Raw genomic sequence first — 17,708 nt, forward strand, 5'->3', positions numbered from 1 at the left:
CAAATGAAAAACCACGCTGTAAGGAAACGGAACACGCGATATAAACACAGCCCTACTGTTTTTGCTCCTGATTTTAAGAAAGCAAAATAGCAGTGTGAGCTGCTGGGGGAGGGAGAGAGGGGGTGAGTCTGCTTGTGGGCATGCACTGTACCTTTCTGGAATCTACTGCTGCATACATGATGTCCATCCAGCCCTTGAATGTTGCCTAGTAAAGAAAACACACATTCCCTTAGACAGAAATCACTTGAAATAAAACCAAACAAGTCTGACTCGTGCCAGCTATGTCACAATGGCACCCTTAATGTCCCTTAGTAAATAACTCACAAAGGAAAAGAACAATATTTAAGTTAATATTAATACTTATGAGCAGGAATTTACTGTCAGCCCGTGGATGATTGGGTACGACCTTTAAAGAGACGAATTGGGGCCACTTGTTGTGCTGGGAGACCCATATCAGGTTAAAGGATGAATAATGAAACAGGGATTCTACCCGCAGCACAAAGCTGGGTGGAACCCATGGGATGCTCTGTTGCACAGAGAGGTGGAAGCAGACAAAATACAGAGAATAGACGAGAAAAAGCCAACTCTTACCACTACTGTGGAGGAGATGAAGGCAACACTTACAACTTGCAGAAGAGCCAGGTATCCTGCCCCAACGTTGTCAAAGTTGATTTTCACATTCTTCCATCGGATCTCAGTGGAGTTGGGCGGCATCAGCGCTTCGCAGTCCGTCTTGTTGTTGACAATCTCTATTTCAAAGCGCTCCTCAGACGTTTCATTAAAGCAGTAATGGTATTTCCCAGCAAACAGGTTAACCCCCATAATGCTGAAAATCAGCCAGAAGATAAGGCAGACCAACAAGACATTCATAATGGAAGGGATAGCGCCAACCAAGGCATTGACAACCACCTGTGTTGGAAGGGGTGGGAAAAAGTTTCAGTACAAAACACGAGGCAGGAGACAGCAAGCATCAATACAGCACTTTTTTGGGGGGGAATAGGAGGTAAGGCCACGGTCAGATTGGTGGCATTGACTCCATGCAGAAGTTGGCAGTGAACTTACTTCAAGGTGTGAAAAAGCCCTTTGTAAATCCACCTCTGGAGCTCCATTTCCCAATTAGAACAGGGCGGAGTGTTGGATTTACTGGGTTTGGTTTGGGGTTGGTCACTTCTTTATGCCAACATTCGCTCTTTCCCATCGTTCTAATTGCCCAAAGGGAAATGGGGGCATTAACGAGCGAGGCTCACAGTGATCTCATATTGGCTCCTGACTGCAACCCACTCAGAGCGCATCTGAGGGTGCGTTTGCTGATGCATTTGGTGGCTCTTGGCCTCCAGGGGCCCTTACGGCCATTCCCCACTGTCAAACAAGGCTGTGATGGTGTGGATGCCCGCTTCCAGCTCCCACCGAGGTCAGCACCCAACGTGGCGCCGACTTCAGTGGCAACGGGACCAAGGCAGAAGTGCTCTGTTTGCAAGGTCTTCGGGTGACTAAGCAAGGCCAACCGTGTCGTCTCAGGCAGACAGCTGAGCATGCAGCTAGGCAGGCTCAAGGAGACAGAGAAGCCATGTTCCTCCCTCCAACGGCAGCGAATGCAAAGATGGCAGTGGGCACCATCCCCTCATTTTTGCCTCTCCTCATTTGGGAGCACCACATCCTTCAGCATCCCTTGCCACCACGGGAGCAAACTGAAGCTCCCAGGCTTTTAACAGAGTTAGAGCAGCAGGATTAAATCTTTTCTTATGTGTTCTTAATTCAGGTTCCTTTAATAGAAGAGCAGAATCTAAACTGTTTTAAACCTCTCTGCCTGAGCTTAGGCGCACAAAGAGCAACACCACTGCAATGGGACCCTGTCCCACCAGGTCTGTTTGCTGTGTGTGCAATGAGCTCTGTAGGAAGTGCCTGCCCTCCAGCATGGAGGAAAACTGAAGAAAAGCAGCAATCCAGGCAATTAGCAGCAATGCAACAATTAGCAAATGACCTCACGACTTCACCCCCTGTCTACGTAAGGTTAAAAAGGCAAAGGTTAGAGCCAGGCCCTAGAGATAACAAGGCTTTGCTTCCATTGTCCAAATGGGGTGCACTCCAGCACAGCACCGTGCCTCTTTGTTCTAAGATGCTCCAGATATCCACTTCATTGCATCGAAAGAAAGCACTGTACCCTTCCAAAATAAATCTATGGGTCGTTACATGATATTGCATGACATTTCTGCACCACTGAAGGAGATCTGAGCGAAGGAACATGGCTTTTGTGCACGGACTGAACACCAGCAACTGACAAAAAGGCATGCATGTTTCACAGCACCACTTTCAGACTCCCTGAACAACTGAAGAGCAAAGCAGGCTCTTTAAAATGCAGATTACTACAGAGTAGAGAAAAGCAAAGAACTGCATTGCACATTTCCTTTGCAAAGGCATTTCCAATCTCTGGCTCTGAAGGATGGTTCTGGCTTTACAGTGCAGCAGCACTCATCTTAAAATCAAAAAGAAAGGAAGAAAACCTTTGGTTTTTGGTAACTGATGGGATCCCAGGACACAGGATCCCATAGGACATACCCTCCACTTATTTTCTTCTGCGTGTTATTAAGAGCGCTTCAATCCCAAATGGGAAAAAAATATCTATATATATAGGCACCAAAACACGGATATGAGTGGGAAAGCAGCAGAAGGCACTGAAATGATTTCGAATCGTTTCAAATCCAGCTATCAATTTGAGGAAAGCTTGTTAAGTTCAATGCTTTGCTTGTGCTTCGTGGCTCGTGTCACGGTGACAGGACAGGGGACCGTCAAAGCATGGTACGAGGGAGGGAGTGGAAAGGGAAAAAGCTTTGCTACCAGACAAGGCTTCCAGTCACCGCCAGACTGGACTGAGAACAACAAGGTGCAACAAGAGGAATTAAACCAAGGCTGTTTTTGCAAGCAGCCGAGCTCCCCGCTGGTCTGTTCCTGGAGCCTCTCACCCCCCCCTTGCAATGCATTTTTTGGCAGCCCCTCAAGAGGTTCTTCCCATCCAACCCCACCAAGAGGCGGCAGAGAGCCTGGGGTGGTTCGAATTCAGCTTCTTTGCACCTGGTGATTCTCCCTAGATAGAAGAGTTACAGCTGAGAAGCCCCCTCGGATGCTAGAGGTCAAAGCCAGGCTCAATGAGAACAGCCAAGTGTTAACATCGTCTACAAACGGCACGTGGTTGGGGCCGGTCATTAATGTAATGAGGCAGCTGGATGCATTCTCCCTTTCTTAAGTGGGGAGTGCGCAGCGGTGGGCAGGGTGGGGGGACATCGACGGTCGAGGTGATCGAGTCAGCAGCTGCACCACATTTCTGATTGGAATTCTCTTTTCCACCCGTTTTGATCAGTTCTAGCATGCGTAAATAAAACCGCTCCACGGGCATGCAGAAGGATCAGCTGCTGATGGCATCTTACCCTCATCCCCTCAAATCGGGACAACGCTCTTAAAGGCCTCAAAGCTCTTAGGGTCCTAAGGGACTTTATGGCACCTAGTTCCGAGTAGCCCAGGGCATTAGCTATAAGGCTGACTAAAGAGACCTACACAGAAAATAGAAAAAGAAAAAAAAAAAAATAGAAGAAAAAACAAAAAAAAAGGAAAAAAAATAAGAAAAAAAAAAAAGAAGAAGAAAAAAGGAAAAGAAGAGAAAAGAAAAAAAAAAAAAAAAAGGAAGAAAAAAATAAAAAAAAAGAAAGAAAAAAAAAAGAGAGAGAAAGAAAAAGAAAAAAAAAAAGGTTCCAGACTGTTAGCATGAGTCCCCTAACCCTGATTGCCCAACCCCAGCTGCCAGCCTGGGCGGCCCCCATAGAGAAATACCGAAGACATGACACCAGCTGCCTACTTCACTTGACTGAAACGACCTGGAAGGAAATAATGCGGTTGAGAAAGGCAATAAGAAAAGAACATAGGGGAAAGAGAAGTGAGAGAGAGGCAGAGACACACAGACGGAGTAAAGGGGTCTGTCGGAAGGAAGAACCCAAACGGATGACAAAAACCTTACCCTCGCCCTGTACTGTCTGCAGGATCCCAGCAGCTCCCATTAAATTAAGCCAGACAAATGTTAAAGGTACCTATGAGAAAGAATACAGATAAATACACACACTGCACCACCTGAGCTCCGTTTGTACAGCAAGCAGCCCAGCCGGCTTCTGGCAGAGATGGGAGCACCCAATGGAGGGCACACGGCCACGGCGGCTGATCCCAGCTCTGATGGCTCATAAACCCAAGCAGCATTGGGGAAACATCTCCGAGGGAAGGTGAGGGTAGATCAGCATCTTGCAGCTGGGTGGGATGCAGGATTACGCGGTTGATCAGGCTCTAATCCCAAAACGACGGCAGAACCGGGACTGGTTCGTTTCGGTCCCTCTTTCAACGTCACGAAGACAACCCGTTCTGCTTACAGCCTGCAATCAATTCCAGGCTCCACGCTCGTGAATTTAGGATGATAAGTAACGGCCTCAGGATGCACCAGGAGAGGGTCAGGTTGGATATTAGGAACAGTTTCCCCTTTGAAGGAGCGGTGATGCATTGGCACGGGCTGCGCAGGGACTGGCGGAGGCTCAGGAACTGTGGAGATGTGGCAGCTGGGGCCATGGTTTAGTAGGGATGGATCAATGGTTGGCTGATGATTTTGGACACCTTTTCCAACCTCCGTGATTCTAGGAAGTATTTAGTAGCTTAGTAACGGGGATAGGAGAACAGTTGGGCTGGATGACCTTGTAGGTCCTTTCCAACCTTGTGACTCCGAGATTCTATGGATCCCATCAATTCCTGACTGCCTTCGGCCAACTGGTGCAGCCCAGGCTCTCACTGCATGGACTGAAAGCTTGGGAGAATGGGGCCATCTCCTTTTGGAGCTGGCATGGGCCTTCAGGGCAGAGCTCCAATCCCCAGGTGAGCCCATGGGAAACTCTTTGGATTGCATTACACATGACTCAGCCATACGCAAACAGCACCTACAGACAGCACCACTACATGAGCTCTACACAACAGTGGTTAACGCCACCCAGGCAGCAGAACAGGGGCATAACTTCAATCTCTTTGGTAAAAGGACATTGGAAAGACACAGGCTTTGCCTTGCTTAATTCTGTGTCTGCCTTGTTTTTCTTCTGTCTTTGCATTTGCCTCAAAATGCTCCTAAATACCAAAATGCTACCATACAAGGCAGCAGGGCTCTTTGAGTTCTCCCATGTGGTTTTGGGTTATTTGTTTCTTCTTTTCAGGTTACACTGATTAAAAGAAAACAAAACAAAACACCACGGGCATCCCTAGGGTTTAAATAAAAGCCCTCACGGAGCAAAACCAGCCCACATGGGATGGGACCAAGGCAGGTGCAACCCTGGCACATAAACATCACATCACGTTTGAAAGAGTGGACTCCGATTGCACAGAAAAGTGAGAACATAAAAATTATGCTGAGAATGAGCAGAATAGGAATGGGCTGACAAGGAATCAACCACAGAAAGGGCTAAGGGTGAGACCGACATCAAACGGTGTTCGGAGGTTGCGGGGTCTTGTGGTCTACAGATACAGAACCACTGTTTTACTCCCTATGTAACACAGAGACTTCACTGAATCCATGCTTTTAGAGCTTCTTCCCCTTGGGATAACGCCTCATTCCTGAGCGTGAACCTATCAGAAGGGCAGGAAAATGTCTAAAGGCTCTTTCAGCTTTCATGGGGCCTTTTCCAGTGTTATTCTCTCACACGCTCCAACAGAAGACACAGCAGGCACCGATGTCAGACCAAAGAAATCCCAGATTGACTGAAAAGCAGAAGCCTTCATGATTACCCAGAACAAGACTTTGTCTTCGCAAACACACCCAGCAAGCTTTGGGGATCAGAGGAGGAGAGTTATTTGACAATGCTACGAAACCTGAAAAATAACATTCAAGAGTGTTGTTATGATGCAAAGTCTTTTCCTCTATCCGTTACGGCTGCCACCGCGTGACTCCATTCAACCCCATCGACGTCGCGTTAAAGAAGTTGAAAGTAAAAAGTGTTTAACAGCTACAGGATACGGTGCAGAGCTGAGGTTTCGTTGAGTAACATTCAGCCTTGGCTCATCCATTGCAATGTCAGCTTATTCTACAGCTTTCGGCACCTCAAATCCCCATTTATTTATTTTTTTTGTGGACAAAAACGTGCAGATTTCCCATCTACGGCAGCAAGCAAAGAGAAATTTACCCTAAGTACAGTGAATTCAGGCTCCTTGCATGGACCACCAGCTCCACATCCACCACCACATTCAGTGCAATTTGTAAATGATGCTTTGCTCCTTCCCAACAGCTGGAATTCAACTCACAGCATGAGGACCACGAGTGCTACTTTTCTGCACCCCAAAGGATTTTGCCTTGTGAAAATCTCCCCCCAAAGCAGCAAAGAGGAATAGGTAGCAGCTATCGCTGGTTCTCATGTTAGCACTTGTGCTTAAGGCAGCAACAGAGCTATTTTCAGAGAAGAAGAAGAGTTACTTCTTTGAGATGTGTGTAAGAAGCAAAGGTGTTATGGGGAGCAGAGCTTTTTGTAAGAGAAAAAAAATGCAATATAAATACATATATACATATAAAAAGTCAGTTTTCCACAGGAAATGTAGACATCCTGAGTCACTTCTGCCCCTGAATCCCAAGGATAGTTCCACCTCCTACTCGGAAATATTTCCAGAGTGATAACGTTGCTGAACAGCAACTCAATGAATCATATTCAAAATGTTCCTTTCTCCCAACAAGAGCCTTGGAAGGTTTTTAGGGTGTTGGGTCTGGTGGTTTTTTTTGCCTTCTTTTCGCTCTTGGGACACTCCCTACAAAGCTGCTTCATCACAAAATGTTTCTAAGAGAATCCAAGCTCTTGAGAACCCCAAATTGCACGGGAAACGCTCTCCATACTCAAAGGGCTCAACCCTCCAACGTGTTTGGGACACACATCTGGGTTTGAACCTACACCGCACGCATAGCTCCATTAGGACACTCCACAGGAGAAAGCATTACCCCAACATTCTCCTAACTAACATGGTGCTTCCCAACCCCCTCCCCCAATCAGAAATAAAGAGGAGAGGATACATACAGCCACAATGAGGAAATCCAGCCAGCACCAGGCGTTGGTGAAGAACTTGACGAATCCATAGGCACACCATTTCAGCAACATCTCCAGGATGAAAATGTAGGTGAAGACCTTGTCTGCGTACTCCAGGATGGTCCGGATGGTTTTCCTTTGTTCTATGTAAATATCCTCAAAGGCCTGGGGAATAATCAGGTCCTGCTGTCATTACACCAGATTTACTCCACGGGTCAATGCGGTAATTAATCCTGAAGCTCATTCAAACAATACTGGGATGACATTCTTTACACAGTGCAATACATCTGCTCTAGTAGTCGCATCAACTATCCCAAATTAGCACATTTCTACTCAAAATATGGGCAGAAATGAGACATCTGGGTTCAGAATCTTCATCTTTGGTTTAAACTAAACGAACCCACCTGAGAAAGACTTTTGTACAGCACCAACCTCAATGCAGATCTGCTGCTTTCCAGTAAGAACCATCACGGTTCCCATCTTTCACCATGTTTCCTACAAACAGTTCTCCCGAGTGGCCCCAAAGCCATATTTCTCTATGCCACTTACCAGAGCTCCACTGCTCAGCAGGATCATGAAGATGATGAAAGTCTCAAACCAGTTATGCTCCACGATCAGAAAACACGTCTTCCTCAAGGTCCACCAAGACTTCCCCAGCCCCTCCTCAATATTGACCTGACAACACTTACAGCGCTGCATGCAACCTGGAGAAGGAAGGATGCACAAAGAGATGTGAGCCCCAAATTTCGTTGGGGAGTGGAGGAGATACTGCAAGAACATCATATTTCCAGTGCCTGGAATTCATTTGGATGCCCATCCTATGGAGCATGCTGAGTTTCAGTTCAAACTCTGCATGTTTTTGAGGTTTTTAGGATTACTTCCATCATTTCTGCATCTGGGAACCTAAATTAACAAGAATTCCTGAACGGGCTAAGCTAGTTATATTTGGTGAGAGGCCCATGCACTTGACAGGACAGGAATGGAGAACCTGCCCATAGAATAACCTTGAGCCATTGACAATCTCTCTTCATCCTGGGAATACCTGCAACGGATCAGCTGCTGGAAGACATTGAGGCCAGTGACAGAGAGGGGAGGAAGAAAAAGAAAACAAACCCAGAAGCAGATTCTTCTGCTTCTAAATACTCGATGCACCAACTGTGCAAACGATCAGCTTTCCCCACTTGTAAGTCAGGTAGATCTTAGCAATGGCAGCTACAACCCTGAGACCCTCACCCTGCAAATGTTTGCTGCCTACTTCAGCTGTGATGGAGGGCCCAAGAAGGCTCTCAAAAGAAGCTAAAACCCAACACCAGACCTAACCTGAAGGTAAGCTTACAGCAGATAAGGGTCCCAGTAACAGCTCAGAGGTTCCATCTAACTCAACATACCCTCTGTGAAGCATGCATCAGGGTCCAGATACTCTTCTGGTGCCTCCACGGGGACCTCTTCCACTTCAGGCTTTATATCAATGGTGCTGCCTTCGGAGGAGCTGGTATCATCCAGTTTCTTGAACACAAAATGAAACCCATTCCAACCTATAATTAGCTCCCACCAAAGCTCAGGGTGACTCAGCAAGTCACTTACTGTAGAGAAAGCTGTTTCCTCACTTGACCTCATTAAGACCATGACCCAGCTTAAATCTCATGTCAACAGGATGGACAGACACCTCTCATTCAATTGGTCCCTTTAATCACATATCTAAAAGCCCTAAGTAAACACAGAAGCATGCATCGATCTCCATAAAGCAACCAGCACAAACAAGGAGCTTCTATCTCGGGTGCAAGCCAACATCATAACGCAAACAGAAGTCCAGTGCTGGACCAATCTAGTTCCCCCTCCCAAGATGCTTCCAGGTGCTCAGACACCAAATGGATAATGAGTGTTACAACATACCTCTTTGCTGCCATCAGGGTCTGTATCGCTGCTGAAATCTTCTGTGTTGAGATTTTCAAAATCTGATTCCCCGACAGCAATAGGCACCCGGACGGTCAGGTTGGGGTTGTTGATGAAGGACATGTGGTCTTCATCGATGATGTATTTCTCCACGCTGCTCCCAATTCCACTGGTCGTGCCGTTGCCGTTCTTCTGATAATCAATGTCTCTGTGGATATCGGCCCCTGTGTGGTTGGCAATGCAGTTCACCTTCTTGTCGTACAGCTCGTCCAAGGGTTTGACCTCATCTGCCTCTCTCTGCTTGAAGTGAGCCTGCATGAATTCACGCACTTTCTTCTTGGTCCAGGCAATGCCCTTCTTGATGCGAATCACAGAGATCTGCAGGTTGTTCATCTCCCCGTCGTCATCCGTCGCTGCCAGGTTGTCTGCACTGAAGGAGCTCAGCAGCAAAGCCAGGAACAGGTTCAGCACCTGCAGGAGAAGAGGTCACACTTGGCAGAGCCTGCACACGAGGGCAAGATTTCCACCTCGGGCCCCATCTAAAGCTCAAAGGAAAGGGGCCACACAGGAGCATTTTGAGGGATCACTCCCAGATTTATTTCTATGCTCACATCTACTTGTAGTTCCAGGGCTCATTTTACTTAAATCCCTTTAGTGAGAAGCAAGTCCTTTCAGATAAGGCTCAAACTCTACTTGTAAGATACACAACCATTCACTCTGCTTCATTCTTGCTTATGTTTTCCTCCATAGACTTTTCTTCACAAAATACAAATCTAGAGGAAAACATCCTGACCCAGTCTGAGCTCCCACACCATGACAGCCCGTGCCATTCCAACAGCCCCTTCTTGCATACAGTAACTGCAAGATTGAAATGGCAGATTTTAGAAGAAACCTCCAACCTCATTTTAGCACTTCAGGACCTTCCTCCTCTCCTGGGATTTGAAAAGCTTTTACTCCAGACTGCTTGGATGCTGTTTTTGTGGGCAACTGGCTAAGGCCAAACAAAGCACAGCCTTAACATTGAACTACAAAAGCCAACAGGACTGTTCATCCACCAAAGGCCATGAAGGAGCCCAACCAAACTCAAAGAGACTCCCTAGACGTGTGGTCTCCCCACATTCCGCCCCAGTCCTGTAGTCTCCCCACGCTCTACCCCACCCAGAAGGAAATGATAAAGACCATCAGTAACCATTTACTGACCACTAAATTTCCGATGACCATGACCATCATGAAGACAATCAAGCACATGGCCTGTCCTGCCACCTCCATACAATCCCACATGGTCTCAATCCATTCCCCACACAACACACGGAAGACAATAAGGAAGGAGTGGAAGAAATCGTGCATGTGCCAGCGGGGTAGCTCACACTCCGGATTGATCTTGCAGACACACTCCTTGTAGCTTTTGCCAAAGAGCTGCATGCCAACCACCGCAAAGATGAAGACGATGATGGCCAACACCAAGGTCAAGTTGCCCAAAGCACCCACTGAGTTACCGATGATTTTTATCAGCATGTTCAGAGTGGGCCAGGACTTGGCCAGTTTGAAGACTCTCAGCTACAAAATACAAACCAGACAAACAGAAAAACTACAGTTAATTTCATCATCTTTTATAAAAGGGCACAGTCAGGCAGAAGCTTATAAACCAGAGCTACCAAGTGTTTTATGCAGCCATAACCTCCTGCTCTTGCTGCTGAAATCATTGGCAATAGGGAATGCTCAACTCCTCTGTCAGCTCAACCTTGCGTACTCTGCACTGTTATTCCCCCACATACTGATCTCTGTTTGCAAAGGAAAAGCTTCACACGCAGCCTAGCAAATCTGACTTGTTAAATTGCCTCAAGTGACCACAGAAAATGAAAGGTGTGTTTTAATGAGGTCAAAAAACACCCGTATCAAGTACTCTGAACCAAGACACTACCAAGTCGTTCCTCACTGCATACATGCAATGAGCTGCTGCTCAGATTTCATACAACATAACAGCACTGTGAAGAAAGTAGAGACCAAAAATATGATACAATTCCACCCACTGTCCTCCCCAAAAGCAGGGAAAAAGGGAGTTTCGAGGGGAGTATTCCTTTTCCTTTAGGTAAGATGGCAACATTCAGAAAGGACTGGAAGATGAATACCAATCGGAAAGATCGCAGCACAGAAAGCCCCTCCACGTTGGCCAGACTCAGCTCCATTAAACTGAGGGAGACGATGAATCCATCAAAGATGTTCCAGCCTTCCTGGAAATAATAGTAGGGATCCATGGCGATGAGCTTCAGGAACATTTCTGCTGTGAAAATTCCCGTGAAAACCTGGAGTGTTGGGAGAGAGACAGAGAAAAGAACGGGCACAGATCCACATCTGTCCATTTTGTGACCTCCAGCCTTCACAATGAACCATCAATTCATCACGACAGTTCAAACACGATCTATTCAACACTGCGTGCTTGCCCACAGTTCTCAGCTTCACTAGCACAAATCTCACTGACCTACTCAGGCATACCAGGGATTAATGGATGGATTTTTAAGTAGCATTACATTTTGTCCAGAAAGATGTACCCAACATCTCCAAGATGCCACAGATTGCAGCTTCAGGTTGGACAGGGGAGGTTCAGGTTGGGTATTAGGAAACAAAAGAGTGGAGATGCAATGGCACAAGGCTGCCAAGATAGCGGTGGAGTCGCCATCCGTGGAGGAGCTCAAGAACTGTGGAAGCACTGAGGGATGCGGCTATGGGCATGGTGGGATGGGTTGGGGTTGGTCTTGGTGACCTTAGTGGCCTTTTCCAACCTCATTGGTGCTATGAATATTTACCAACACTGTCTTACCAGATTTCCTACGGAGAGCACGTGTTCAAACTCGGGGGTCATAGGATGATGCTCCATTGCCATGAACAGAGTGTTGAGCACAATGCAGATGGTGATGGCCAAGTCAACAAAGGGATCCATGACGATTAGGTTCACTATCTCCTTCAGCTTGATCCAGTAGGGGTGGCATTCCCAGATCAAGAACGTGTTGGCAAATTTGTACCAGCACGGGGGACACTTCCTCTGGGACTCCTCCAGCTCTGTGGGTTACAAAAGAAAACAGCAGCAGAGTTCAGTCTTCCCTTCTATCACTGCTGACTCTGCCTGGTTCTCAGCATGGCTAAAATGCTCCCAGCCTGGACAACTTGAACCCCTCTGCTTGCACAATGAGTCAACTTCCTTGCAGCAAAGTTACACTTTGCCTTCTCTTCAGCAATACCCAAAACTAAAGAAATAAACCCAGGCTGTGTGTCAATGGCTTAATACAAAGAGTTAGCAAGGAGTGGAGTTGATGGTCATGGCCAATCATGCAGACCACCGGGACGAGCTCTAATTGTTTTAAATGAGAGGATATATTTAACTCAGAACAAACCTAGGTACAATGGCTCAAATAAAAGCTGCAAATCCTAAGCTGCCTTTGGTGCCAGTTCTTAAATAACTTGAAGTTAAATGGATTCTGCGTTGAACGCAGGCATGATCTAAAAGAGGAAATGCATGACATGGTGCTGCAAAGGATTCTGAGCAGGAATAACCTGATTAAGACAAAACACATCCATGTACAGAAACCAAACTTAATGCTGCGTCCATCACTTAAATCAGCTCATTTCAAGTGCTTGAAAAGAAAACAAACCAGGAGCTTTCCCCCCATCGCTCTTTGACTTTAGCGATGGTTTTATTGAGGCTGTACAGCTGTTCTCACTAAAGTTCTATTTATTTTTTATGGGGAGGGAAAGGACTGCTGCTCCCATCCTCATTGGTTGTCTGGTTGCCTAGTATTGAGTTGCCTTGGAATTTCTGAAGTTAAAAAAGAGGACCGTAGCACTGGAGCCCGTAGGCGTATGCGCAGGAGGAAAGCAGCAGAAGAGCCTTGCTCTGTTTCTAAGTATATTTAGTCTTCATACAGTTTTATTGCAGGAGACAGCAGGAATTTGAGATCACCAACCTCATACGGCTGCTGCTCACCAGTTCTTGCTGGCTCCTGTATAACATATTTGGAAGTCACATCTCTAGGCACTGTGCACTTCAGAACTTCCATCGTGCAGAAGCCCCTTTCTCCTTTCACAGCTGTTGCACTGGAGCCCTTACGGCAGCTCAAACCTTTTCTCTCCATGGCTGTCAGCAAAGGAGGGTCCCTCCAGCCCTTGGGAGACGGCAGGGCACCCATGCCATTATCTTACTCCCATAACTGTGTATTCATCATTGTGAAATTACAACTCTTTGTTTTCTTCGCCTCCACATCTACGTGATTTATATTTAAAACCAAGTGAAATAAAGTCTCATAAATGCTTCTGTATTAATGTTGGCTTGAAAGAAGCGGGTGTGAGTAAAAAAAATGCATTATTATCTCCATCATGCAGTATAGCTCGAAAAGACCCAGCCCTGACATGAGCCGAATATTCCTATTTTTCCTTGTCCAAGGAAGGCCAACATTAGCAAGCAGCTATTGCTCTGGTCATACCAGCCACCCCAAAACCATCTCACAACATCACCAGCATCACCATTCAGGGCAGACATGTCTCCAGCCCTGCTCAGCACAAGGAAACCAGATGTGGACCCCCACAGCAGAGTGAGGCCCATACACAACCGCCTAGTGGAAGGGTCCTCTGCCTTCCTAAAACACACCACGAGAGGGCAATCGATCCATATGCGCTCATAAAACCCAAAAGCAAACCTCCAAACCATACCTACCCTCAACCAGGGTGTTGGTCAAGCCGGTCATCACGCTGTTGGTACGATCCTTCCTTCCATAGGAGGCATTCACCTGATCCATTGAGACCAAGAGAGACCCACCAGGTTTCTTCTTAATTTCAATTTCAGTCGTACCCTGCAACATTTGTGTGCAGATTAATACAAGCTTTTCATCTTCCCAGTGTTTTATTCCAGCCTAGGAATATGCAAGGTATAGCCAAGAGAGAAAAGAAAACATCAAACATCTGAATTCTTGCTAGTCTTCCCACTTTTCCACAAGAAGTCCATAGAAGCAGTGGATGCCCCATCCCTGCTCAAAGCCAGGTTGTATGGGGCCCTGGGCCACCTGATCTAGTGGGTGGCAACCTTGTCTGTGGCAAAGGAGTTGGGACTAGATATGTCTAATGTCCCTTCCAACCCAACCAGCCCATGGCTCTGTGATCTCTGATATCCCTTCCGACCCAACCATCCTATGTTTCTATGGTCTTTGAGGTCCCTTCCAACTCAACCCATTCTATGATGAAGACGATGACATTACATAAGTGGTCAATTCAAAACTCAAGCCCTCATTTCTGCTCATACCATTGCTTTGCAGCCTCAGGCAAAGGGAGGATTATCTCTTAAGAATCATTTCCAATGTACTCTGCTTCAAAGCAGTTTCTACTCTACTACTAACAGCAGGCAAGCAATGATTCCTAACTAGCCCATATTTCATCCTGTCTGGTGAGAATTCAACCCCAGCCTCATTAGAGGCAACTGCTACAGTTTACCACTGGAGTATTTCATAGCATTAGCCTCCTAACGCTATCATCATGAGCTGCCTTATCTATTTTCACCTCATGCAGAAGGCGCCCGCCGGGCATGCTGGAAGGTGGGCCACCAATGAGGGACACGACGCCATTGCAATCCACTGTGCTGTTCCTCTTGATGTTACGGCGGAGGTTGGGGAAGATCCTCGAGGAACGGCTGCCTTGGCTGTAGCCGCTGTATCCGCTGTAGCTGCTCCGTCGGTCGCGGCCACGGATGGGGATGAAGAGGGAATCCCTGCGGCCTTCGCTCTCCTCCACCGTGCTGTGCTCGTCGTCGGCAAATTCATTCTCCGAGCCCGGGTCGCGGAATCGACCCTTGTAGCTGAAGATGCTGCTCTTGCTGTTGTGTCGGGAGAGGAAAGGGGAGCCTGGGATGCTGAGGAGAGACTGGGAGGAGGGAATGAAGGACAGTGGGGTGAGTTACGTGGACACAAAGCACCACCATGACCTTCTAATACTTGCAATGGAGAGTGACTTTTTACACGGTCTGATAGTGATGGCACAAGGGGGAATGGCTGTAAGCTAAAAGAAGGGAGACTGAGGTGAGATGTGAGGAGGAAATTCATTGCTCAGAGCGCAGCGAGGCCCCAGTGCTGCTGCCCAAAGGAGTGTTGGTGCCCCATCCCTGGAGGTGATGGGGGGCGGGGAGCAACACAGGGCAGTGGATGGTGCTGGGGGGCACAGAGGGCACTTCCAACCCAACCATTCTATGGCTCCGTGATCTTTAAGGTCCACATCAACCCAAACCATGCTATGATTCCATTGTTCTATGATTGTGAAGGTCCTTTCCAATACAAACCATGCTGTGATGCTATGATAAGAGCTGTGAAAGTGGTTTTGCTCCCTCTCCAGGTCCATTCCAACCACCACCACTCAAAGCACGTTGTTCACTCTCAGATGAGCTACACTGGTGAAGAAGTTTGATCTGGGTAGAACCACTAATCTCAGCAGCAATTCATGCCAGGGCTGCAAACCTGGGCCATGAGTGACTTCCTGATCCCCTGCACGTGTCAACGGGGGGAGGAGGGGGCAGATCCCTCTGATGTTCTAGTCAGGATGAAACAGAGTATGATCCCGACTACAAATAAGCACAAACACTAAAGAAAGAAATGAATACTACCTGGTTCATGATGGAAAACTTCCTTCCTATCCTGTTATCCGGCAGCCTGAAGGCTTTTCTCCTCATGCCATCCTCTGATTCTGACTTGAACACTTTCTCGTTGTCACCCTTCTCCTCTCCTTCCGACAGCTCTTTGTCCTTCCGCTTCTTCCTCCGGTTACGGCGCTCCTTGGCACTCTTGGAACTCAGTTTAGAGATCTCCGATGAGCTCCGAGACATCCTCCCACCACCATCATCTTCCACTGCATCCTCAGAGACCGTCCCTGCTGAAGTGACCATGGCAGCAGCCTGAAGGAGAACAGGGAAATAAAACCAGAGCTTCATGATGAGCAACACTCCGTTTGCTGCTTTGGGAGAGGGTGCCAGAAAGCCAACTGTGGCACTGCTGCATTTCTTATTACATGCCACTACGATAACAAGGAAACAAATAACTAAAAAACTGCAAATGAATAATGAATCAATAATCGAAGCACTCACCTGTGCCTCCTCCTGCTGCTTTTTCAACTGCTCTAACATGGCCTTAAATTCAGCCTCTTTCTGCTCTGCCTCCTCCAGCGTGGCCTGGTTCTGCTCCTCGTAAGCCATGGCGACCACAGCCAGAATTAGATTGACCAGGTAGAACGAGCCCACGAAGATCACCAGGACAAAGAAGATCATGTAGGTTTTTCCTGCCGCTCTTAAGGTCTGGAAGGAAAGAGAATGGCAGAGGGAAGAGGAAAGGAGATGGGAAGGCCATTTCCAGAGGGACGTGCATGTGGGAGCCAATCCAAAGTTTCTCAACCTGAATGCCCCTAAGAAAATTACAGTATTTTCTGAATATATTTAAGATATCAGTGGTCCTACTGCAAAGCACAAAGACCCTGCACATTCAAAGCCATAAACACAGAAGGTGATGACATCTCCCTTCTGAAGGGATCATCCAGTGCAGGCAAACTGAAAAGGAGTTGGGTGTACAACGCAAAACTCAAAGCCTAAACTCCTTCAAAACAAAGCAGAAATGAAATTAAAGCAACCAACCAAACAAAATCTCAGCAGAGTTCCAAGGAAAAACCCAAATAAAGCTCAACATCTTCTCCCCTAATTCTCACGTCGGGTAGCAAAGCATTTACTTACTAATTGATACAAGTTCTCCCAAAAATCCTGAGTCATAAGGCGAAACAGAGCCAGGAAAGCCCAGCTGAAAGTGTCAAAGCTCGTGTAACCGTAGTTTGGGTTCCGTCCCGCTTTCATGCATGTGTAACCCTCTGGACATTGACTGCGGAGAAGAGGGAAGAGATTTCAGGGCACTGATGCAGCAAAAGGGACAGGGCAAATCCATGAACATTGACTGCGATAACCAACAGGAGGCAAAGACACGTGGAAAGTTTGTCTTTCTGAGCCTCCATCCCTTATTTCTCTGATTGATCCATCTCCCGGAGGTGACACAAGAAATGCCAGCTCACATCGCATCAGTGCAACAGACAGCAACTATGGCTTCATAATTAGATCAAGGAACGTGAAACATTTACACTTCACATTGGAAATAACACCAGAACCAACAAAGCAAAGCAACAGGAGACATTCCAAAGGCTTTGTCATCATTAGCAAACATCAGCGGTAATTAGTCGTTCCTCTTAATAAAGCTCAACCACTCACCCTGCATCGGAGCTGTTACCACAGAGCAAAGGATCAGGGGCACCAGGAATTATGTAAAAATTTGCTGAAGGAGATGAAAAAGAGAAGGATTACAAGCCCACACATATGGCAGTAGAGGATTTAACATACTACAGCATGATAAAAACCTCAACTGGAGTGTTGTCTACCAGAGAGTTGTCCCCTACTGGTAAATCTCCTCCTTGTTAGCACAGGCACGGGGATGCTGCAAAGCATAGATGGGTGCCAGCAGCTCCATAGCTGAGAAGAACCAAAGGAAGGAGCTGAGCCTCAGCCCAGGGAAATAAATATAGGAAATAAAGGAAATATAGAAATGTAGAAACGGAGAAACACCCACAAAAAAAAAGGGGTTTTTATCGCATAAAGTTGGGCAGACCACGTCATAACCAGGTCAGATATTCCAGGCAACAGCATTAAGTGAAACTAGAAGGTTTCAAGGAGCATCTCTGCAG

The 17,708-nt window shown here is 47.0% G+C and overlaps 1 protein-coding gene across 4 annotated transcripts in view; it reads right to left on the minus strand.

Moving 5' to 3' along the window:
- SCN8A (sodium voltage-gated channel alpha subunit 8) overlaps window positions 1–17,708 on the minus strand; it is a 50,257-nt gene that overhangs the window by 7,669 nt on the left and 24,880 nt on the right. For all 4 annotated transcript variants that reach the window (XM_072358134.1, XM_072358135.1, XM_072358133.1 and 1 more), the window contains 16 exons: window positions 17,239–17,302; window positions 16,717–16,858; window positions 16,081–16,287; window positions 15,604–15,891; window positions 14,511–14,870; window positions 13,675–13,810; window positions 11,788–12,026; window positions 11,099–11,272; window positions 10,170–10,526; window positions 8,970–9,440; window positions 8,465–8,582; window positions 7,626–7,780; window positions 7,068–7,241; window positions 3,423–3,545; window positions 625–909; window positions 152–205 (listed from right to left, as the gene is read on the minus strand). In XM_072358134.1, the coding sequence (XP_072214235.1) occupies window positions 152–205; window positions 625–909; window positions 3,423–3,545; window positions 7,068–7,241; window positions 7,626–7,780; window positions 8,465–8,582; window positions 8,970–9,440; window positions 10,170–10,526; window positions 11,099–11,272; window positions 11,788–12,026; window positions 13,675–13,810; window positions 14,511–14,870; window positions 15,604–15,891; window positions 16,081–16,287; window positions 16,717–16,858; window positions 17,239–17,302 (3,347 nt within the window). The remainder of the gene's footprint in view (window positions 1–151; window positions 206–624; window positions 910–3,422; window positions 3,546–7,067; window positions 7,242–7,625; window positions 7,781–8,464; window positions 8,583–8,969; window positions 9,441–10,169; window positions 10,527–11,098; window positions 11,273–11,787; window positions 12,027–13,674; window positions 13,811–14,510; window positions 14,871–15,603; window positions 15,892–16,080; window positions 16,288–16,716; window positions 16,859–17,238; window positions 17,303–17,708) is intronic.

This window comes from Excalfactoria chinensis, chromosome 28 (assembly GCF_039878825.1).
Source record: "Excalfactoria chinensis isolate bCotChi1 chromosome 28, bCotChi1.hap2, whole genome shotgun sequence".
In the NCBI taxonomy this organism is placed as follows: domain Eukaryota; kingdom Metazoa; phylum Chordata; class Aves; order Galliformes; family Phasianidae; genus Excalfactoria; species Excalfactoria chinensis.